This window comes from Phacochoerus africanus, chromosome 9 (assembly GCF_016906955.1).
Source record: "Phacochoerus africanus isolate WHEZ1 chromosome 9, ROS_Pafr_v1, whole genome shotgun sequence".
Lineage (NCBI taxonomy): Eukaryota > Metazoa > Chordata > Mammalia > Artiodactyla > Suidae > Phacochoerus > Phacochoerus africanus.
In genome coordinates, this window is record NC_062552.1 from 32,413,568 (window position 1) to 32,437,895 (window position 24,328).

At 51.9% G+C, this 24,328-nt stretch overlaps 1 protein-coding gene across 4 annotated transcripts; it reads left to right on the top strand.

Annotated features, from left to right (window-relative positions):
* The first annotated feature begins 42 nt into the window (after positions 1 to 42).
* On the top strand, positions 43 to 23,943 carry DEF6 (DEF6 guanine nucleotide exchange factor). Of its 4 annotated transcripts, XM_047794396.1 has the most exons (12): positions 43 to 1,798; positions 9,938 to 10,039; positions 11,833 to 11,973; positions 12,574 to 12,759; positions 14,385 to 14,621; positions 14,708 to 14,854; positions 19,218 to 19,326; positions 19,508 to 19,806; positions 21,142 to 21,308; positions 21,420 to 21,618; positions 23,067 to 23,157; positions 23,358 to 23,943. In XM_047794396.1, the coding sequence occupies exons 1-12, from the start codon at positions 1,703 to 1,705 to the stop codon at positions 23,579 to 23,581; spliced, it is 1,998 nt and encodes a 665-aa protein (XP_047650352.1). In that variant the 5' UTR covers positions 43 to 1,702; the 3' UTR covers positions 23,582 to 23,943. The 4 variants fall into 4 exon arrangements, with proteins under 4 accessions (XP_047650352.1, XP_047650353.1, XP_047650354.1 ...); XM_047794397.1 differs by lacking the exon at positions 9,938 to 10,039; XM_047794398.1 differs by lacking the exons at positions 43 to 1,798; positions 9,938 to 10,039 and adding an exon at positions 7,345 to 7,513.
* Positions 23,944 to 24,328: the final 385 nt, after the last annotated feature.

A 24,328-nucleotide genomic window follows, 5' to 3' on the forward strand; every position in this document is an offset into this window, starting at 1 on the left:
GCTCTTTTGGAGGGCTGGTCAAATCAGGCTCTTGGCCCTGTATCCCAGGCACAGACCTCACTCAGTCTCAGTGCCAGACAGTGGGATTCTCCCACCAGGAGCACTGGGGGCAGGAAGCCCTGCTGTAACCTAAGCCCTGAGTTGCTGCCAGAGGTTTCCTGCCTCCAGCTGAGCAAGTGGGCTTCAGAGGGCCAAACAGGACCAGTGTGACACTGCTTCTGCATCCTGGTTGCATCTTAGGCCTCAGGATGTTTGGCCTGGAGGAACTCTCTTTTCCTCCTTAGCTTGTGTTACATTGTCAGAGCCCCTCCAGACCCAGCCACCCCTCCATATGCAGCACACAAGCCACTGCTCCAGGCAAAGCAGCTCCACAAGGTCGGGGTGGGGATACCTGTGCCACAGTACCCAGGGTCTCTGAGGCCTCTGCTGCCCTGGTGCTGAAGTCCTGGCTTTGGTACCCAGGTCTGGGGTGCCCAGGCACCAAGGTGTCTGGGGCCATGCTATGGAATTCCCAAGCCACGGTCAGAATGCCCTGAAGAGTATGTGGTAGGACCAGAGTGGCCCCTGGTGGGAAGGAGAGGAGGCAGGGAACGGTACCTGACAGCTGGACCCCCTCCTGCCAGAGAACACTGCAGGAGTTGGAGATGCCTCATCTCCTCCCTTCCCTGGGGAGGATGTGCCCGTATTCCTACTGCCACCCAGGAGATCGGCCCCCTCCCCCAGTGCAGGCTTCCTCTCCTAGGGTGCCCAGCAATCTCCCTTTTACTTTTGCCACCAGCTTCTTGGGAGCAGAGGGCCTGAGCTGTGTCCCCAGGGAGTGGTATCCCAGGTGCCTGAGCAGGTTCCCTCAGCATCCGGGCAGGAGGACGCCCCAGCCCTTCCAGGTGCTGGACCTCAGGAAATGGGAGCCCCGGTGTGGAGCACTCTGACTCCCAGCCCTCCTGAGGCTGGGCTCACCCCTGTGAGTTCAGAATCTCCAGATCTGGGCCAGGGGGCCCAGCGTGGACATTGCTCTGGTGCCAATTAGCACCAAAGCCCAGAGGGTGGGGAGGTGGTGAATCCAGGCCATGTCCTGACCTGGAGGTGCCCCAGCCTGGTTCCCGCCTCAGGTTTGTGTTGTTGCCTGTTTGATGCCACCCGAGAGGCTCCAGCACCACAGTAACGTTAGTGCCCCTAAAAGAAGTGCTGTCTCCAGCGCCTTCTCTGCTTTACATCCGCTCCGCACCTCTTTACAGCTCTCCCAGGTGAGCACTTCTCCTGCTTTGCCAGAGAAACTGCTCAGGGAGGTGGAGGTACTTATCCAAAGTGTCCCACCTGTGAGCGTGGACGTGCTGCAGGATGTTTGGCCCCATAGCCACAATAGGCCCACTTTTCCCTCCGCAAGCTGCCTCTGGGAGCCCAGCAGGATGCAGAAGGCTCTGGGGCTGAGAGACTCCTAAAGGGCCTCACCCAGGGCACCAGGCTGGGCAGAACCGGGCCTCTAGCTCTCCAGGGCTTTCCCCGGTTCCGGATTCCGGAGTGGGGCTGCTTTGAGCCGCCAGAGCAACAGGCCAGTCCCGCCAGCGTGGGGAGCCCGAAGGAGCAGGCAGGTGGAGCTCTCGCTCTGCGCCTCGGCCCTTCTGCGGTCTTTGCAGCCGTTTGCATTTCCTGAAACCGGATCTCAGTGTCAGAGCCGCCCCTGGGCCGGGCAGGCGCCTCAGCCATGGCCCTGCGCAAGGAGCTGCTCAAGTCCATCTGGTACGCTTTCACCGCGCTGGACGTGGAGAAGAGCGGCAAGGTCTCCAAGTCTCAGCTCAAGGTGAGGGGAGTGCGGGGCGCAGGGGAGGCGGGCAGATGGTCTCATCCCAGCCCCCGCCGCCGCCGGGGGGCTAGGCGTGGCCTCAGCTCCTCCCAGGGGTGCCCAGCTACCCAGAGGCCCAGGAGGGGTGGCGGCCCGAACTGGGTAAGTGGGGCCTCATGACCTAGTGGGTGCTGCTGCCCACCGTCCTGAGGCCCCAGAGAGGTGTGTGCAGAGCCATCACCCAGGGCCCTGGCCCCCAGCTGTCGGGAGCGGGGGTGTAGAGGTGGCATCATGGGATCCTGAGGGCCACAGGCCAAACTGCATCCCAGACTCCGTGTGATGAGCACACGTCTCCCCAGAGTCAAGCTCAGGCACGCACCCTGCTCCTTCCTGCTTCTTCCTCCTGGCATTGAAGAGAGACAGTAGCTAGTACTTGTCAGTCACTTCCTCTCCAGCTGAGAGAGAAGGTTGAGTCTCACCACCCATGGCTGGAGAGCAGCTCCTCTGGACCCTGCCTCCCAGGCGGGACAGCGCTGGGCAGGGACAGGACTGAAGATCCGTGGTACTGCCGCTCAGCTCCCCATCACCCTCACCCCCGCACACCCTCTTCCCTTAGGCCTTGAGACCTCACGTAGGGAAGGAAGGGGTACACTTTGAGCCCAGGAAGAACCTCATCCATGGTTGCCCTTGAAGTTCATTACCTGGTCTTAGATAATTCCTGGGAGGCTGAAAAGTTTCTCTCCATCCTTGCTCCAGTCCTGGGTTAGTTCTATCTTCACCCTAGTTAGTGGGGAAGAAACAAGGTCCTCGGCCCTGGGAGCCCAGGACGTGGAGACAGAAGCAGGGCAGGCCTCAGCTCTCTGGGACCTGCCTCAGGGGTTCATTCATTCACTACAAGTATTTATTGAGTGTGGCTGGGCCACAGATGCCTGGTGTCTTCCCTGTACCACCCTCCCCCCTCCCCCAGGAGGAGTGCAGTTTCAAGGAAACCTCCATTCTAACTCACCACTGGGAGGCCCCTGGAAACCTGAGAGATGAATGGAACAGGACAGATGTTGTGCCCCAGCCCCATTCCAACCCCCTGCTTTTCGGAACTCAGACATGATGAACTTGGCTGTCCCGGACTGATCCTATCCCACAGTCCCCTTAGCCAGACGTGTGAGCATCCAATAAATGACCTTGGCTCCCCCAAGTGGGAGAGTCCACTACCATCTTAGATCGTCTAGGAGGATCTCCCAACAAGCAGGTTCTTCCCTACATTCTACTTAAATCCTTTTATTGCAGGAGATGTAATCTAGTGAGGTCTTCAGTACAAATGGAAGAAAAACAGATCATCCTAAATCCATCCTTGCAGAAACGCCATGCCCTACATCCACCTTCCACTCTGCCCCTTGAATATCCTTTAGGAACAATCCCAACCTCCACGGATTGTTGCCTCCAAGGTTCATTTTCCGCAGCTCCTTTACCTGCGGCCCCTCATATACGGAACATACAGCACTCAGGTGGTTCCCCTTTCCTGGTCCCATCAGGCAGAAAGTCTTCCTAGTTTGAGTGCCTGTCTTGGCCTCTAACTGGGCAGATGCCTGTTCCCCACCCCCACAGGTTGAGTATTTGCAAGGACGGTTACACGAGAAGCTTGCACACTTGAACCATCCGCTGTCTTTGTACCACATCACAGCTCAAACTGAGCCCACTGCCAGTAGGCTCTGTGGTCACACAGGATCAGTGTAGATTTCAACCCACTCATCAGAATACTTGTTTGTTCTGGGAATCTGAGTAGCAGTGGGAGTCTTGGACGAGGCGGGGGCAGAAATGGCAGGGCCCATGTCATAGGAGAGAAGAATAAGGAAGGCAATTTTCCCTCAAACCTCTAGTGGTAGAGACTGGAATGGGAGGAAGTAGTGATAGTGTTGGGGGTGGGGTTGCCGGAAAAGCAAGAGCAATAGAGAAGTGGTCAGAAGGCAGAGGGAGAAGCAGATGAGAGCCAGCAGCACCCTCCCTCCCCTAAAAGACTTGGTGGAAAGGGAGAAGATCTTGGGGGTAGGGGCCAGCCTGTCCTCACTAAAACTGTCCCTGGCCGCGGCATCCTCAGCTGGGAAGAGACAGGAGACCTGCACCAGCGTAGTGCAAGCTGGTCCCTCTTCTCCCCTGTGGGGCTGGTAGAAGGGCTGCTGTCCTGGCAGAACTGTAATGTAATGAGGCTGGAGGAGGAGGAAGAACAGCAAGTCCTCTGAGAAGCACCCAAGGGGTCAGGATTGTTTTCTCTGAACAAGAGAAGGCTTGGGGGAGAGATCAGATGAGTTTTTCTTCTCTGAATCCTTTTTTTTTTTTTTTCCGTCTTTTTGCCATTTCTTGGGCCGCTCCCATGGAACATGGAGGTTCCCAGGCTAGGGATCTAATCAGAGCTGTTGCCGCTGACCTACGCCAGAGCCACAGCAATGCGGGATCTGAGCCAAGTCTGCGACCTACACTACAGCTCACGGCAGGATCCTTAACCCACTGAGTGAGGCCGGGGATCAAACCCGCAACCTCATGGTTGCTAGTCGGGTTCATTAACCACTGAGCCGCAACGGGAACTCCTCTGAATTCTTGTAGAAAGTCCACTAGCCTTTGTCCAGGTGGGTTGAGAAAAACACAAGTAGATGAGTAGGAGTGGAGGATGGCGCTTCTGCCCACAATGGGTGTAGGTTGAACACAGAATTTCTCAGAAGTCGAGGACTGTGAGTTGGTTTTCTTGTTGTCTTTTGGCCACATCTCCAGCAGAACATCTTCCCAGGATTTCCTGGCCAGGGAATCAAACCAGAGCCACTGCAGTGACAACGTCAGGTCCTTAACCCACTGCACCACAGGGGATCTCCAGGACTGTGCATTTTTGCAGGGTCCCTAGAACTGCCTCTAGGAGTACATACCTATCCCCACAGAGGGCTGCCAGGAGGGGAGCCTGGGGGATGATGGGTTTCCTAAGGGCCACACCTTTTTCCCTCTGGGAGCAGCTTTGGTTTTAGGCCTCCTGGGTGATCAGCTGAGAGCGGGGCTTCCTCACTCCCCGACCACCAGGCCTGGGGGGCTGAGACTGGGCATGTGGTTGGAGCTGCATGTATTAATGAGGGCCTTAGGAGGCCTACATTGCCCCTGACTGGCGGGAACCAAGAAGGCAGAGAGAGCAACCCGGGCCTTCCCTCCTGGCCTGTAAGGTCTCCCAAGTTCCCAAACCTCTAACTGGGGCTCCCAGTTTCTCTTGCCCACCCACTGAGGGTCTCTGAGCTTTGGGCACTGCCCCTTCTAGAGAAGAACAGCAACCTTTTCCTTGGTGGAGGAGAGGTTAATAGCAGCTCCAGCCCAGGACTCTGATAACTGGGCTCCTCAGCTTTACTCTGACTCCTACCTACTGCTGGCCTCCTTAGTCTCGAATGTTGAGGATGGAGTTCCCTGGTGGCTTGGCAGCTTAGAGACCTGGCATTGTCACTGCTGTGGTTCACTTTAGTCCCTGGCCTAGAAATTTTCACATGCTAAGGGTACGGCCGAAAAAACAACAAACAAAAAGTAGAATGTGGAGAAGGATGATCCAGTGCTGTGCAGAGCATTTGACTCAGAGCTGGATAGGCTTAGACCACTGTTTCTTCTCCACAGGGTGACCTTATGCAAGTCACTGCCCAACTCTGAACCTCTGGTTTCTCATCTGTAAAGCCCGAGGGCTGAACTGGGGATTACCAAGCTATCCAGTTAGCCTATGAAAATAAGTTTTATCAAAGTACATCAGAGGTGAAATTGATCCTTGGTACATCTTCTCCTCTCCCTTTTCTGAGTGTCTCTCTTTCCTTTGATGCTGACACCCAACCCCCCCAGCACCTTCATGCTCTCAGCAGGCACACAGCCAATCCAAAGATTCCCACCTTTTAAAATTCCTGGCGATAGTCATTTTGCTTTGACACCGACTGGTTGAGGAAGATACACTCAGTGACTCTTAAAAAGGATCTATATAATTTAAAAGAGTCGTCACTTAAAAAAAAAAAAAAAAAAAAGGAGTTCCCGTCATGGCGCAGTGGAAATGAATCCGACTAGGAACCATGAGGTTGCAGGTTCAATCCCTGACTTTGCTCAGTGGGTTAAGGATCCAGCATTGCCATGAGCTGTGGTGTAGGTCGCAGACACAGCTCAGATCTGTCGTTGCTGTGGCTGAGGTGTAGGCTGGTGGCTACAGCTCCGATTCGACCCCTAGCCTGGGAACCTCCATATGCCACAGGTGCGGCCCTAAAAAGACAAAAAAGACAATAATAATAATAATAAAAATAAAAGAGTCACTTAGCACCTAGCTGCATTTAGAGATGCCGGGCCATCTAGGAGGGAGAGCTTAGCCACCCTCTCTGCAGCCAGTGCTTCCCACTTTTATGGATTCCCAAACTCTGTATCTGCATCTACTCCTGAAGTCTGAGAACTGCAGAACCACGGTCCTGGTGAAACCAAAAACACCTCTGACTAGAACCCAGCCAGAGTCCAGATTGGAAGTTGAACCCACGTGCTGGCACTCGAACCCAGCCAAAACCCAGATTAGGACTTGAACCCACATTGTTTTAATTGGAATCACTCACCTAGTGTCTGAACTCACTGAGGCTCAGGTTCTTTGTGTCTCAGCCCAGAAGGAATTCAGCGAAAGACAAAGTGATGCGTAAGAAGTAGATTTATTAAGATAGGATGCTTGTGAGAGATGCAAGCGGGCAGGCAAGGAGGCTCTGCCCCGAGGATTAGGTGGGCTACAGTTTTATCATCCAAGGAAGGTGGGGAGGGGGGGAAACTGCCTTCATCCTTGTTCTTCAGTCAGGCTTCTATCACTAGCTCCTCCTTTGTATTGAGTAAGAGAGTATTTGACCCCATGAGGTCAAACTAGGACTGTCATGGCGCTTATTCAAATTAGCAAGAAGGGTGGTACCATCTGCTAAAATACGTCTCAGGTTTCCAAATAATGAGGGTCTCCTACTTTGTAATGTTATTTTTCCCTTAAATTCTTATCCTTGGCCTCAAGGATCATTATCTTGCTGAACTTGAATGCAGGCCTCATTTTATCTTTCACTTAATGCCCTGAGGCCTATTTCATGCTTTTATTTATGGTTTTATAGTTAAACAAGCCTGCTCAATTCCCTAATGTTCTGATGGCTTTCCTGGGTGAGGATTAACTTACAATGGGCTCCCAAAGTTCCCTATGTTTCCCCCTCTGTCTGTGGTCCCCTACTGGGACTTCTACAACTACCTGTGTAGCTCTCCTGCTCCGTCCCTATCACAGGCACCTGTCTCCACTACTGAGTTTTTAGGGAACTCCCAAGCCCCCAAGGAGAACCACCTTACCACCTGCCTCCAGAGAAAAGGGTGAACAAATGAAGCCTCTCAGTGGCTGCCCAGCCAGAGGTCAGAGGCTGCCTGGGTGGGTGGGGGAGACTGAGAGTCCTCTCTGGGGGAACCCAGTGGAAGCTTGTGAAAACGCAGACACCTGGGCCCCACCCCTGGAAACTCTGAGTCAGTAGTTCTGGGTGGGCCTCAGCACATTTCAGTTTCAACCCGCTTCCCAGGTGATTCTGATGCTTAACCTGAGCCAGCGCAGCACAGCTTCTGGAGCAGGTGGTGGAGGCAGACCATAAGGAAGGAGACCCCTGCCCTCTCCGAGCCTTGGTTTCCTCATCTGTAAAAGGATGGTGATGAGAGTCCCGGCCTCCAGGGCTAAGGGTTGATAGAAATCAGCAGGTGAGCTCCTGCGCAGGCTGGCCTCCACCCCCGCAGACCCTCCTCTGGCCACGCCCTCGCCCCCCGGGGCACAGGAAGCCCGGCAGTCAGGTCGGCCGAGCTCTCGAGAGGTTCTACGCCCCAAGTGTCCGGCGCCTTTAATTCCCCTTTGTCCTGCCGCCCAATGGCCCACAGGGGTCAGAGCCTCTGCCCTGGGCTCCTCAGGTTCCACAGACAAAAGGCACAGGTGAGGAAGGTCTTCAAAGAGAGCATGGCCAACAAACCCCGGAGAGGAACGGTTCGAGTAACTGGTGCTGCTGGGCCGGAGGGGACTTGTACATTTGGTCCTCGAACTCCATTTTTAGAGAGATGAAAACTGGGGCCCAATGAGCTTAATGTGCTCAAAAAAGTTCAGCCCATGTCCTTCTGACTTTTGTATTTTCTCCTACTTCTCACTTGAAGAGTTAAGTTCATTCTACAGATATTTATTGAGTATCCATTAAATGCCCGACACAGTGATACAGCAGTAAATAAAGCATAAAAATCCTCACCTTTATGATGCTGACATTCTAGTCAGGGAACACAGGTGATAATAAGCAAAATAGGAGTTACCATCATGGCGCAGCAGAAACGAATCCGACTAGGAACCATGAGGCTGCAGGTTCGACCCCTGGCCTCGATCAGTGGGTTAAGGATCCAGCGTTGCTATAAGCTGTGGTGTAGGTTGCAGACTCGGCTCTGATCTTTGCTGTGGCTGAGGTGTAGGCCAGCAGATACAGCTCCAATTGGAGCTCTAGCATGGGAACCTCCATATGCCGTGGGTGCAGCCCTAAAAAGCAGGAAAAAAAAGTAAACATGCATGATGTGATGGAAGAAGATACAGGACAGGGAGGAAAATAAAGCAGAAGTGAGGGTAGAGAGTGGGGAGGGTAGAGGGGATGGGATTTAAAGATTTAAATAAGGTCGTCAGAGAAGCCCTTCCTGAGAAGGTGACATCTAACACCTAAATAAAGAGGAGACTGAAGGAATAGCAAATAGCAAATGCAAAGGCCCTGAGGCCTTAGCAAGTGTGCCCTGCCCTTTTGAGGAATGTGAAGGGGGCCAGAGTGGCTGGAGAGAAGTGAGCAAGAGGGATGAGGTCGAGAAGGTGCCGAGCAAAGTCTCTGGAAGGACTTAAGATTTTACACTGAGAATGTCGGGAAACCCTGGAAGCATTTAAGTTAGACTTGAGTTAGTCAAAAACGCTTAGCATGTGGGGCACATTGGACCCAGCTCTGTGGGTAGGGTGGAGGTTAGAGTCCTCGTTGCCCTCAAGGATTAGGGAACACCCAGAAATGCTCACACAAACAGGGAACAGCAAAAGAATGTTATTACAGAACAGCGTAATAGCATGGTACACTAATAACAGTGCTTAATGGCACCCTTTGTTTTTCATCTCTGTAGTTGAAAATTCTTGCCATAAAAATATTGTATGCTTCTGGTGCAGAAGAATATAATTTTAAAGAAGTTGAAATTTATTATAAAACATGTTTCACTGATATAAAAAGTTCAAAGACAAAAATAGTGTTAAAGAAGGTGAAAGTTCGAGTTCCTGCTGTGGAACTAGTATCCATGAGGATGTGGGTCTGATCCCTGGTCTAGCTCAGTGGGTTAAGGATCCTGTGTTGCTGTGGCTGTGGTGTAGTGGCTTTGGTGTAGGTCACAGACACAGCTCGGATCCCACTTTGCCGCAGCTACTGCTCCAATTTGACCCCTAGCATGTGAACTTCCATATGCGGGTATAGCCCTAAAAAGGCAAAAAAAAAAAAAGGTGAAAGTTCCTCCCCCCCCCCCCAGGGGTGGGTGGGTGGTAGGATAATAGCTTAACAGTTTGCTGAGTCTTCTAGATTTTGTCTATGTACAAATAAGCATATTAGCTTGAACTATATGAAATTGCTGACATTTGATTGTTTTGACCTACTAAAATAGCAGTTTAATACTGTTCAATCTAATCTCTGCACACATAATATCTTACAAATATTTCATTCTACAGCATGCTTTTTTAAAATCTGCCAGTATAGTATGTATATCTTTCCATGTCTGTTCATACAAATATAGTAATAAAAATAGCTCACAACTGGAGTTCCCTGGTGGCCTAGCAGTTAAGGACCCAGTGTTGTCACTGCTGTGGCTCAGATCACTGCTATGGTGCAGGTTCCATCCCTGGCCCAGGAACTTCCTCATGCCACAGGTGTGGCCAAAAAAAAATAAATAGCTTACAAGTGTTATTAAGCAGTTTATATGATTGCACTATGGGCCACGTGCGTAAGCTCTTCATTCCACAACTCCCTGTGGAGCAGGCCCCTTATTTTCCTCACAGAGGAGGAGACTAAGGTCTCAGGAAAGTTAAACCACTTACCCATGAGCACACATGAGGCAGAAGTAAAATTTTTCAACCACCCACAGGTCGATGACACAGTGTACCTGTCCCCAGTTGAAGGAGCCTCAGGCTACCTCCATCCAGCTCCTTTTGTTCTAAACAACGTCTCAGTGAGCTTTCTTGTCCAGGTAATCCTGTTTCCTTGAGTGACTGCAGGTTGAATGATTAAAAATGGTGGAGTTGAGAGTTCCCTTTGTGGCTCAGTGGTTAGTGAACCCGACTAGGAACCTTGAGGGTGCAGGTTCGATCCCTGGCCTTGCTCAGTGGGTTAGGGATCTGGAGTTGCTGTGGCTGTGGTGTAGGCCGGCAGCTGCAGCTCCAATTAGACCCCTAGCCTGGGAATCTCCATATGCCGAGGGTGCAGCCCTAAAAAGAAATAAACAAACAAACAAAAAAAATGTGGGAGTCAAACTCAATTTTATGTTTGATAGAGATTTGCCCTCCAGAAAGACCCATTTCACACTTCAGCAGTAGCATGTTGAGCCTCCGTTTCTCCACAGCCTCCTCAGTCCTTGGTAGTGTCCGTTTTTTGCATCTTGTTTATTGGGTAAACATTGCACTTTGTACACAAGAAGAGAATTTACATTTGCTCTGTGCAGACCTAACTCTGGCACACATCTCACCCTTCTCTCGCAGCCCCTCTGCAGGGCAGATATTGTCCCGTTTCACTGGCCTTCACCTTGTCCCTGCAAAGATTGGAAGTGATGTCCGTGAGGGCGCATGTGGATGCCTGGGGTCCCCACACTGCGGGAGCAAATGGGAGGCTGTGCTGGAACAAATGTGCCTTTGGGCTCCTGGCTGCCCGTGGGAATTGTGGGCAGAGCAGACGGGACCATAATTCCTTTTCTTAATTTTTCTTCTTCTTTTTTTTTGGTGGGGGGGGGGGGGGGCTCACCCACAACATGCAGAAGTTTCCGGGCCAGGGATTGAACCCGAGCCACAGCAGTGACCTGAGCTGCTCCGGTGACAATGCTGGATCCTTAACCCACTGCACCACACAAGAACTCCCCCATGACTTATTTATTTCAGGTTCTCTCTTGTTTTTTGGGGTTTTTTTTTCTGTTGTTGTTTTTTGTTTGTTTGTTTGTTTGTTTGTTTTCTTTTTTAGCCACACAGGCACTATGTGGGAATTCCGGGGCCAGGGATTGAACCTACGCCGCATAGCAGCAACCAGAGCCACAGCGGTGAGAACGCAGGAGCCTCAACCCACTAGGCCATCAGAGAACTCCCAGAGTTTGTGCTTTTTGACCACCTTCACCCGTTCACTCCCCACCCCATACACCTCAAGCCACTCATCTGTTCTCTGTATCTGTGAACTCCTCTTTTCCCCCCTTTTTTAAAAAATCCACGTAGGAGTTCCAGTTGTGGCTCAGCTGGTTAAGAATCTAATTAGTATCTGTGAGAATGCGGGTTCAATCCCTGGCCTTGGTCAGTGGTTAAGGATCCAGCGTTGCCATAAGCTGTGGTATAGGCCACAGACGCAGCTCAGATCCCACATTGCTGTGGCTGTGGCTTAGGCTGGTGGCTAGAGCTCCAATTCAACCCCTAGTCTGGGAACCTCTATATGCCTCAGGTGCAGCCCTAAAAAAGCAGGAAAAAAAAAATCCACATATAAGCAAGATTGTACAGTATTTCTTTCTCTGTTGGACTTACTTCACTTAGCGTAACGCCCTCAAGGTATGCCCATGTTGTTGCAAATGACAAGATTTCATTCATTTTTTTTTATGGCTGAATAACATTCTCCTGGGTGTATATAAACACACACATATAATTTTTACAGATGAATTTTAGTTATGATTGAACTGAATACCATGTGCAGAAGCCTTAGCCAGGATGGAAGGGGACAAGCGGGAAGGTGGGAACAACCCTTGGGCCCAGTTTTGGTTGGGGTCCAGGAAGACAAACTGCCACTCTGTCTCAGGTGCTGTCCCACAACCTGTACACGGTCCTGCACATCCCTCACGACCCCGTGGCCCTGGAGGAGCACTTCCGAGATGATGACGATGGCCCTGTGTCCAGCCAAGGATACATGCCCTACCTCAACAAGTACATCCTGGACAAGGTGGGGCCCTCGAAGCTCTCTGCTCTCCCTGCTTCCCAACCTGGCCAGCACACCAATACACCACCACCCCAACTCCTCCCCCTGCAAACCCCCATTTTTGTCCCCTCTGCCCATCCCTGCGGTCCCACCTCCTTCCTTCACGTGCCCGCCACTTGCCCCTCCTAACTGGCTCTCAATCTCATCTCTGTCTTAGCCGCCACGTTTCCCATGACCTTCACCCCCTCCCTGCTGAGCTTCTGCCTGTACCTGACACAGTTCTCCCAGCTGTCCATCCCTCGACTCCTCTCAGCTGTCACTGTCATCTCAGGCTCTTCTTGACTATTCACCCCCCTCTGGGCTTCCTCTTCTCTCTCCCCTGGGCTGAGGGGCCAGTTTCTCTGTTGGCCGGGGACTTGGATGGATGTGGATGGGGGGAGGCAGTAGCGTGATTGGAACCGGCTAGTTACCTGATAATCAGCTCAGGGATTCCTCAATTTCGAGCCCCGACTCGGCAGGGTTGGGAGCAGGAATTAGACGACCCTAAGAAGCCAGCTGGAGCCAGGTTAGTGGCAGAGCAGGGACCGGGCAGCCTTCTCAGCTGACATGTGGGTCTGGGGGCAGGTGGAGGAGGGGGCTTTCGTTAAGGAGCACTTTGATGAGCTGTGCTGGACCCTGACGGCCAAGAAGAACTACCAGGTGGACAGCAACGGGAACAGCATGCTCTCCAACCAGGATGCCTTCCGCCTCTGGTGTCTCTTCAACTTCCTGTCTGAGGACAAGTACCCTCTGATCATGGTTCCTGATGAGGTGAGGGCGATGGCAACCTCAGGCACTTTATCACTGGGGGCCAGGCCTCAGCAAAACCATGAAGGAGGCCAAATTGCCTCGGCACTTTCCCACATCCCCTTTCTTTGTCATTTCCCCGCGCCCGCACCTGTCCACACCCAGCTGTCCCCAGACGCTCAGCACTGCCCCACAGCCGAGCAATTCCGCCTTCTCCCAGGAGGTCCGAAACCAGCTTCCCTCACAGTAGGAAAGCGGGCTGCAAATTCTGCCTACACCGAGGTGTCAGTGCCTGCTGCATTACTGGCCGTTTCAAAACGAAAACACTTAGGACCTCAGGCACTGTGGCAGCCTGAGAGGGCGCTCTGTTAGGGGAATGGAGACCTTCCGGGGACATCGCTCCAGTTTTTCCAAGGGAGCAACCAGGTCTGGCCCTGGTTCAGCTCGTCTCTTCCTATCTTCCCCAATCTGGGGGGGGGGGGCGGGCAACAGACTTGCCGCAGGGCCCCAGAGAGGGCACCCTGGGAGTAGAGGCCTCAAATCCAGCCTCTACCTCCTCACCTCATGGGTGAAGCCAGGGCAGGTGCTGCTTTTCCAGTCGACCTGCATCCTCCCTCTGTTCACCCCCAGCCCCCCTGCCCCCATCCTGAAAAGCCTTCTCCTGACCCTTAAGCCCTCTTGGGAGCTGTGAAGATACCAGGGCAAATTTAGGTCTTTAGAGCAGGGTACACTGGCCAGGGGGCTGCTGTGTTCACACGAAGTCCTGGCCTAACTGCACTCAGATTCATGTCCTCGCTTCTGTCTGTGGGAAGAACAAAGGGTGCCCCCCCCCCCACTCCCAGCCAAGACGTGGCAGCCCCTAGAATGAAAGTCCTGGAGAGAGTTTCCCTGAAGCTGCTGGGGCAGTAGAGGGACATGTATCTATCTGTTGAGACACCTGGTGGACACCTTTGTCAGACCCACGGCAGGCAGGGTGAGGTGGCCTCTCGGAGGCCGGAGAGCTGCTTGCTGCTGTGATCAACATGCAGTGTGAACATACTGCAGCAGGATGTACCCCAACCACCACTTCCTGTTCCTCTGTAACAGGTTTCCTGTCCCTGCCCTGCTTACTCCCAGCCCCAATCCCCTTGCCCTCCTGGAGGGAAAGGATCCCCAGGGTTGGGGCTTGGGACTTGGAATCAGGACTCAAATGGGATGCGGATCTGAATTGAGTTCTGGCTGCTACCAACTTGCTGTGTGATTCAGAACGAGTCACTTCCTCCTTTGAGCCTCAGTTTTGTCATCTGCAAAGTGAGGGTGTTGGATGAGGGGGCCCTTGTAACCCCTGTGACATTTTCTATGCTTTGCTGCCTCTGCCTGGCCCCCCAGCCCTCAGCTCCCACCTCACCCTGCCCTTCATTCAAGGCAGGAAGGAGTGGGGCTGAGGGAGGAGAGGGGATGCCTGAATTGAATGTGGGGTTCCAGGACCCCCTCCCAAATCTCTACCCAGGTGTTCACCAGTGTTTTGTCCTCTGACCCCCTCCCTCAACCCGGTCCCTGGTCACCTCTGCCCAGGCCCTGGGAGCCTGATGTTGGTGTCGGAGCGCCCCCTGGTGTTGGCACCGGCAACACTGCCTGCGGCAGCCACCAGGCCTTCCCTCACCCTCCAGGTGGAATACCTACTGAAGAAGGTGCTCAGCAGCATGAGCTTGGAGGTGGGCTTGGGGGAGCTGGAGGAGCTGCTGGCCCAGGAGGCCCAGGCAGCCCAGAGCTCCGGCGGGCTCAGCGTCTGGCAGTTCCTGGAGCTTTTCAACTCGGGCCGCTGTCTGCGAGGCGTGGGGCGGGACACCCTCAGCATGGCCATCCACGAGGTCTACCAGGAGCTCATCCAAGACATCCTGAAGCAGGTCAGGCCAAGCTGGGAACAAGGGGAGGACCCCAGGGAAGGGCAAAGGGGGGCCAGGCATGCTTCTGACTTTGCTCTGGCTGGCAGGGCTACCTGTGGAAGCGAGGACACCTGCGGAGGAACTGGGCAGAACGCTGGTTCCAGCTGCAGCCCAGCTGCCTTTGCTATTTTGGGAGTGAAGATTGCAAGGAGAAAAGGGGTACCATCCCATTGGATGCGCAATGCTGCGTGGAGGTGAGGGGGACAGGTGAACTGGTGGAGCACATCTCAAGGCCCAGAGGGTTTCCTGTGTAGTGTGAAGGCACGGGGGTGAGGGGGAGGGCGGGTGGGAGGAGCCACAGTGACAAATTTCTTTTCTTTTCTTTCCTTTTTTTTTTTTTTTTTTTTTTTGTCTTTTAGGGCAGTGCCTGTGGCATATGGAGTTTCCCGGGATAGGAGTTGAATTGGAGCTACAGCTGCTGGCTACAGCCACAGCCACAGCAACGCCAGATCCTTAACCCATTGAGTGAGGCCAGGGATCAAACCTGCGTCCTCATGGATACTAGTCAGATTTGTTTCCACTGAGCTACAACGGAAATTCCCACAGTGACAAATTTCTGCTTAGATGAGTATAACTTCAATCCAGTTGACCCTTAAACAACAGGGGCTGGAACTTCATGAGTCCACTTACACATGGATTTTTTTGCAATAAACACATACAAGAGCACTGCACCATGTGCAGTTGGTTGAATCTGCATCTAGAACTGGGATATTGAGGGCTAGCTAAAGTGATACATGGGCGTTCCCGTTGTGGTGCAGTGGAAACGAATTCGGCTAGCATCCACGAGGACGTGGGTTGGATCCCTGGCCTCTCTCAGTGGGTCAGGGATCCAGCATTGTCATGAGCTGTGGTGTAAGTCACAGATGAGGCTCGGATCCCGAGTTGCTGTGGCTTTGATTAGACCCCTAGCCTGGGAACTTCCATATGCCCCGGCTGCTGCCCTAAAAAGCAAAAAAAACAAAAGTGATATGTGGATTTTTGCCTGGCCAGAGGCACCCCTAGCCCCTGCATTGTTCAAAGGTCAATTGCCTATCTGAGTCCTCAGAGCCATTCTTAGCCATGTCAGCACTCTCTTTTTTTTTTTTCTTTTGGAAAAGTAACACACTTTATTTTTTTTCCTCCAGTGTTATTGAGATATAGTTGATATAGAGCCCTTATAAGCTGAAGGTGTACAGCACAGTGATTTGACTTACATCATAAAGTGATTAGCACAAGTTTAGTGAACATCCATTTTCTCATATAGGTACAAAATTAAATAGAACATTTTTTTCCCTGTGATGAGTAATCTTAAGATTTACTCTCTCAGGAACTTTCTCATATAACATAGAGCAGTGCTATGTTTATCATGTACATCGCACCCTAGTACCTGCTTAGCTTATGTCTGGAAGCCTGTGCCTTTTGACTGCCTTCATCCAGTTCCCCTTCTCCCACCCCCTCACCTTGGCAACCGCAAATCTGATCTGTTTGTCTACGGATTTGTTTTGTTTTTGAAGTATAATTGACCTATAACTACATTAGTTCCTGTTACACAACATAGAGATTCAATACTTCTATATATTTCAACCTGATCACCATGATAGGTCTAGTTATGAGATGTCACCATGCAAAGATAACTGTCTCATCATAATTACTAACTATATTCCTCACACTATACATTTTATACCCATGACTCACTCCTTTTGCAACTGAAAGTTCATACCTCTGAATCTCTTTCAATTTTCCTTTCCTCTCCTGCCACCCTACTCTCTGGCAAACACCTATTTATTCTCTGAATCTATAATTCTGTTTATGTTTTGTTAGCTTTGTTCATTTTTAAAAATTTTATTTATTTATTTTTCTGTTTAGGGCTTACACCCACGGCATATGGAGTTTCCCAGGCTAGGGGTCAAATCAGATCTACAGCTGCTGGCCTACACCACAGCCACAGGAACACCAGATCCGAGCCACATCTGCAACCTACACCACAGCTCACGGCAATGCTGGATCCTTAACCCACTGAGCAAGACCAGGGATCAACCCACATCCTCATGGATACTAATCGGGTTCCTTACCGCTGAGCCACAACAGGAACTCCTGTTCATTTGTTTTGTTTTTCGTTTTTAGATTCCATATGTCAGTACTTAAAAAAAAAAACCCAAAACTACAAATCAAATACTAAAATCATAGGTGAATAATGTGGATTTTGCTCCAGATTTCAGAGGAGATAGATGGCTTAGGGCTCATATTACCCAGCAAAACTTTCTAAAAATCCTCTCGAAACGTCTTTCTCCTTCACCCAAATTCCATTCCCTTTGGCAACTCTATACCTCCCTATTCTTCCTTCCTTCCCACATCTTTTCCTCCCTGGGCCCTGCCCATTATCTTAGAGGTGTGAAACAACAATTAGGAGTTCCCGTCGTGGCTCAGCAGTTAACAAATCTGACTAGCATCCATGAGGATGCAGGTTCAATTCCTGGCCTCGCTCAGTGAGTTAAGGATCTGGCGTTGCTGTCAGCTGTGGTGTAGGTGGAAGACGCAGCTCAGATCCTGCCTTGCCATGGCTGTGGCATAGGCTGGCGGCTATAGTTCCTATTCGCCCCCTAGCCTGGGAACCCCCATATGCCGCAGGTGCAGCCTAAAAAGCAAAAAAAAAAAAAAAAGTAGTAAAATACATAAACATATGCTTCACAATGTAATTTGCCTTTTTAACCATTTTACAATTCAGTAGCATTAAGTACATTCACATGTAACCATCACAGTTATCTATTTCCAAAGCTTTTTTTTTTTTATCATGTCAAACAGAAACTCTGCACCTATTAAGTGATAACTCATCCTTCCTCCCTTTCAGCGCCTCTATAACCTCTATTCTGCTTGTCTGCCTCCATGAACTTGCCTATTCCAGGTGCCTCATATAAGTGGAATAATATAATATTTGTCCTTTTGTGCCTGGCTTCTTTGACTTGGCATAACATTTTCAAGCATGTTGTGGCATGAATCAGGACTTCATTCCTTTTTGTTGTTGTTGTTGTTTTTTAGAGCCACACCTGTGGCATATGGAAGTTTCCAGGCTAGGGGTCGAATCGGAACCACAGCTGCTGGCCACAGCCACGGCCACAGCCACAGCAACATGGGATCTGAGCCCTACACCACAGCTCATGGCAATGCCAGATCCTTAACCCACTGAGCAAGGTCGGGGTTTGAACTTGCAACCTCATGGTTACCACTCATATTCATTTCTGCTGTGCCACAACAGGAACTCCAGAACTTCATTCCTTTTTATGGCTGAATAATATTCCACTGTAAGGATATACTACATCTTGTTTTTCTACTCATCCATTGATGGATATTTGGTAGTTTCGATCTTTTTGCTATTGCGAATAATGCCATTATGGACATCCAGGTGTGAGTTTCTGGGTGGATATGTATTTTCTTTTCTCTAGGTACATACCTAGGGGTAGACTTGCTGGATCACATAGTAATTTTTTTTTCTTTTCTTTTTCTTTTAGGGCCACACCTGTGTTATATGGAAGTTCCCAGGCTAAGGGTTGAACAGGAGCTGCAGCTGCTGGCCTACGCCACAGCAATACCAGATCCTTAACCCACTGATCGAGGCTGGGGATTAAACCCGCATCCTCATGGATACTAGTTGGGTTCATAACCCACTGAGCCACAAGGGGAACTCTCTCACATGGTAATTCTGTGTTTACCTTTTGGAGGAACAGCCAAACAGTTTTCCATAGTGCCTGTACCATCTTACATTCTCACCAACAGTGTATGAAAGTTCCAATTTCTCACCAACACTTATTATTTTACATTTGAAACATTATTATAGCCTTTCTAGGCCCTGTCCATTTTTATCACATAAGGAAACAGCTGTCACTGTGGAAAGAGCTCAGATTTAGGCAGAAATCCAGTTCCACTTCTAACAGGCGGTGTGCATTGGGCAAGTTCTTGGACTCTTAGAGCCTCAGTTTCTTTCTCTGTAAAGTGGACCTAACAAATGTTTTAAATGTAAAATAATAAGTGTTGGTGAGAAATTGGCACTTTCATAAACTGCCTGGTACAGACTCTAGAACCCATGAAGCTCAATATGGGGTAGCTGTTGTTTTCCACTAGAATGTGAGCTTAGGGAAGGCAGGGATTTGGTTTGTTGGGCACATCTCAGTATCCCAAATGCCCAGAGCAATGAGTGGCATTCAGGAGATTTGATAAAATTATCTGTGGAATGAATGAATGGAGAACTTTCTTGCCAGGCAGGGCCATGCGAAAATGGATGGTCTCAGTAGTGACTGTCACTGGAGATGTTTGACAGTGATCTGCATGAACACTGGGCGGCCACTAGGTGCTAGGCTCCATGCAGGAGGAAACCGGTCCTACCTTCAAAGAGCCAAGTTGTGGGGACACAAGCATCCCTATAACCGACCTCCCAACCAGGCCACGCAGGCTCCTGGCGGAGGGGGAGGGGTTCCCCTGGGGCTCAGCCAGGAGGGGCAGGGGCTGGAGCTGGAGCCCCCCTGGGGCGGCTGTGGCCTGAACCCAGTGACGCCAGCCTGTCTGGAGCCTCCTGCCCTCTCCCAGGTGCTGCCCGACCGAGAGGGGAAGCGCTGCATGTTCTGCGTGAAGACGGCCTCCCGCACGTACGAGATGAGTGCCTCAGACACTCGCCAACGCCAGGAGTGGACGGCTGGTGGGTGCTCGCCGTTTGGCCTGGATCTGACCGGGCCTCGGTCGTCTCATCTGTGAAAAGGGGTGTGGGGGGATGATAGCACTTTGCCCAGCGCGAGGCGGGACTCCAAAGCCCTCTCCTGGCAGGGGGCCACCTCGAGGCCTCTCTGCCCCTAGCTAGTCCCCTCCCGCTTCCTCTGCAGCCATCCAGATGGCGATCCGGCTGCAGGCAGAGGGGAAGACGTCGCTGCACAAGGACCTGAAGCAGAAGCGGCGCGAGCAGCGGGAGCAGCGGGAGCGGCGCCGGGCAGCCAAGGAGGAGGAGATGCTGCGGCTGCAGCAGCTACAGGAGGAGAAGGAGCGGAAGCTGCAGGAGCTGGAGCTGCTGCAGGAGGCGCAGCGGCAGGCGGAGCGCCTGCTGCAGGAGGAGGAGGAGCGGCGCCGCAGCCAGCACCGCGAGCTGCAGCAGGCGCTCGAGGGCCAATTGCGCGAGGCGGAGCAGGTGGGGCCGCACCCGGGGCGGAGGCGGTGGGCTGATGGACTTGGTGAGACCCCGCCTGGGGGCGGAGCCACGACGAGGGATGCTTGTGGAGGCAGGATGTAGAATGAGGGACAGAATCAGCGGGGATTGAAAGATGGGGGACAGAGTCAGTGGGCTTGAAAGATGGGTATGGGACAGGGACTGTGCCAGGGGTGGGACAGGATAAGGAACCTAGCCGAGGGAGGGCTTGCGAGGAGAGATGGTTTGGGGCGGGGCTGGGGCCTATGACTCCCGAGGGCTGGAGGTGAGTGCTGGGTGCAGAGCCGGGCGGGGTTCGAAGATCGTGGCTGGGGGCGGGGCATCAACAGAGGCGCTGCCTGGACAGGATCAGGAGACTGGGTATGAGTTTGGACCTAAACTGGACTAGACTTGATTTGAACTTTTTTTTCCTCTCTCTTTGCTTTCTTTTTTTTCTTTTTAGGGCTGCACCCGCGGCATATGGAGATTCTCAGGTTAGGGGTCTAATCAGAGTTGTGGCTGCCGGCCTTCACCAGAGCCACAGCAACGCGGGATCCGAGCCGCATCTGCGATCTACATCACAGCTCAGGGCAACGCCGGAGCCTTAACCCACTGAGCAAGGATCAAACCAGCAACCTCATGGTTCTTAGTCTGATTCGTTAACCACTGAGCCTCAATGGGAACTCCTGATCTGAGTTTTTAATGAAACCAGTTTGGGGAACGCAGGATGAGAGGAAGGGGTGATGAATGCCAAGACGAACCAGGAGTATAGAGGCAGATTTAGGATTTAAGAGATCTAAATCTGGAGTCAGAGACACGCATTCAGTCGAGCCCTGCCTCTTAGGAACCCTGTGATCTCAGGCAAGTTAGCGTTTCTGTGCTTCAGTTACCTGGGACGTGTGGATGACAATAGAACCTGGCTTACAGAGGTATGGGGAGGATCAACTAAGGAAACACTATGAGTTATAATTGTCATAACAATTATAATTACAGTTACTTCCTTCCTAGCACTAGCCTAATTATAATTATAAAACATATTGTAATGTATGATAATAACTATTCACGCTGGCGCTAAAAGGAGATGACTAGAGCCCCTTTCCCCCATGTAGCATCTGTTCCATCTGTTCACTGATCATTATCTGACCTAGTCAGGCTTGCTGAAGGGGATCAGATCAGGAAACCCTGATGTGAAGGAACCCCCCCCCCCCCCACACAACCCCGGGCCTCACCCGGAGATATCTAGTTGGGCTGGCCCAGCAAAGCCCTGGGGAAAGGGCAGCATACCTGCCACCTTCCTCCCCAACACCCCCATTGACCTGGCTCCACATCCTCCAACAGGCCCGGGCCTCCATGCAGGCTGAGATGGAGCTGAAGAAGGAGGAGGCTGCCCGGCAGCAGCAGCGCATCCAGGAGCTGGAGGAGATGCAGCAGAGGCTGCAGGAGGCCCTGCACCTGGAGGTGAAGGCCCGGCGGGACGAGGAGGCCGTGCGCCTAGCCCAGACCAGGTAGGCCTGAGGGACCCCTTCTGGCTCCCCTCCCGACTCCCTCACCCACCCTCCTGCTGAGCACCTGAGAGGCGCCTTGGCTGTGGAGGTGACGCAGTGCATGCCCGGCAGACTGCTGGAGGAGGAGGAAGAGAAGCTGAAGCAGCTGCTGCAGCTGAAGGAGGAACAGGAGCGCTACATCGAGCAGGCGCAGCAGGAGAAGCAGGAGCTGCAGCAGGAGATGGAGCTGCAGAGCCGCTCCCTGCAGCAGGCGCAGCAACAGCTGGAGGAGGTGCGGCAGAACCGGCAGAGGGCCGACGAGGACGTGGAGGTGAGGCCCCGGGGTGGAGTGAGAGGCAGGGACACAGGTGAGCACCTTAGCACACAGGCTCTGGAACCTTCCCTCAAACCACGGCTCTGTCATTGCCTGGCTGTGTGACCTCTGACAAATTACCTAACCTCTCTAGTTCCAAGGCCATCATCCAGGAAAGGGGGTTGGTAATAGCCTTATTATGAAGAATAAATGAGACAAGATGTGGTATTTGTAGGTAGTAAGCACTGAAGAAACATTAGCTGCTATTTTTAATCATTGTTCTTAATCTGGGCAAAATCTCCTGCTCTCCCAGCCCCTGCTTTACTATCCCTGTACTTTGGCTCTACTCTTCGGAGTTCATATCTCCATAGCAGACTTTTTTTTAACTTTTCATGTTGTGTTTTTACTAATATTGATTATTTTATTTTGCTTCGTTGGCATACATGGTCATTGTAGAAAATTCAAACACAGAAATAAGTATCATAAAAGGGAAAGTTCCTCTGTGACTCCCCCCAACCCCCGACCTAATGGCTGAACACCGGAGCAGAGGTTTTTGCATTAGGTCCTGGAGAGGTGGTGTGATGCAGTGTTTTAGAGCTCCATGTGTGTCCCTGAGCAAGTCACTTAACTTCTTTTGAATCTGTCTGTTAGACTTGACTCAGATATGGCTATGGCTGTGGCTGTGGCCAGCAGCTGCAGCTCTGATTGGACCCTTAGCCTGGGAACTTCCACATGCTGCAGAAGCAGCCCTAAAAAGCAAAAATAAATAAATAGGTAAATAGATATTAGCACATCCTAGCTGCTTAATAAGTGGAAACTATGGAGTTCCCTGGTGGTGCAGTGGGTTAAGGACCTGGCATTGTCACTGCTATGGCTCAGGTTGCTGCAGTGGCCCGGGCTTGATTCCTGGCTGGGGAGCTTCTGCATGTTGCAGTCACAGCCAAAAAAAAGGAAGAAAGAAAAACGTAAGTGGAAATTATGATTATTTTTGACCCTTTGAAGGTCTATGAGTCCCCTGAAATTTTTTTTTGTCATTTCTGTCTTTTTAGGGCCGCACCCATGGCATATGTAGGATCCCAGGCTAGGGGTTGAATCGGAACTGAGGCTCCTGGCCTATACCACTGCCACAGCAATGCCAGATCTGAGCCATGTCTGTGACCTACACCACAGCTCATGGCAACGCCAGATTCTTAACCCACTGATTGGGTCCAGGGATCGAACCCTCATCCTCATAGATACTAGTCGGGTTCATTAACCACTGAGCCACGACGGGAACCCCTAGTCCCCTGAAATTGGATACCAACTCTGTTCATATACATAACTCTTTATGAACATACATGAGTTTTTCTGGGGAAATGATCAATAGTCTTTGTCAGACTCTAAGGGACTAGTGAACCTGAGAAGGTTAAGATGCCTTGTCTTGGATAGTGGCTCTGACCCACTCCCCACTGGTTCTGCCCTCATAGGCTGCCCAGCGCAAGTTGCGCCAGGCCAGTACCAATGTGAAACACTGGAATGTCCAGATGAATCGGCTCATGCATCCAATTGAACCTGGAGGTGAGAAGGGTTAGGCCCCGGCAGTTTCCTTGGAGCAGGGAGGGGGAGGGGAGGGAGGAAGGAATACTCCAGGCCCACAGAGTCAGCACAGACCGAAGCCAGGGGGTTCTCCTCCCCTACAATGGCTGAGGCAGGGTCCCTCAACTTCTCCCCTTTGCATGCACCTTGCTCCTTACTGAGACCTGCCTTTTCTCTGCCAGACAAGCGTCCCACCACCAGCAGCTCCTTCACAGGCTTCCAGCCCCCTCTACTTGGCCGCCGCGACTCCTCCCTAAAGCGCCTGACTCGCTGGGGGTCCCGTGACAACAGGACCCCCTCACCCAGCAGCAGTGAGCAGCAGAAGTCCCTCAATGGCGGAGAAGAGGCTCCCATCGCAGCTTCCACCCCTCAGGAAGATAAACGGGACCCAGCACCAGAAAACTAACCTCTGCTAGCCTCTTTGGCCCCCATCTTTGTGCCTGCCAGGACCTGGCCACAGCTGGCCTGTGGGTGATACCAGCTGCTGCAGAAGGAGCCGCAGTCCTGGTACCAAGGGCCCAGGGCCTCTGACCGAGAAACAGTCCAGAGTAGAACTTGGTTCATTTTTTTGCACCAGCCCCAGGCCCCAGACCACTGAGTCTGTCGGAGGTGTTGATCCTCAAGAACTTGAACCTGTGCCTTAACCCCAAGGATTCTATACCCTGGGCTGGGAAAGAGAGTAAACAAGCAAGCCAGGGGCCATCTGTCCCCATACTGCCACCAAGTTGTGGAGGCGCATTTCCAAATAAAAATTAGTCTTGGAATAAATGATGGATCAGGTCTACTCTCCGTCTCTCCTACCTTTTTCTCTCTTCCTCCCTCAAGTCCAGTTGTAGGTCCCAGAGAGAATAAGGTGTAAAGCAGTGGCTAGGAAAGTACACTCACCAAAGAGACATGGTTACTTCTCTAGTCCAGCTAGGAGATGACTAGAGCCAGCGTAAGGCAGTGCTCATGTGATAAGGCCCCAAGGGGTGGATTTGAGAGTGATCAAGGAAATCCAATGTGGAGATTGATTAGATGTGGGGCAAGATAGAAAAGGAGTCAAAAGTGAGCATACAGGTGGAGGATACAAAGGCCTTCGCCATGGCAATGGTGTAGGTTGCAAACGTGGCTTGGATCTGGCGTTGCTGTGGTTCTGGTGTAGGCTGGCAGC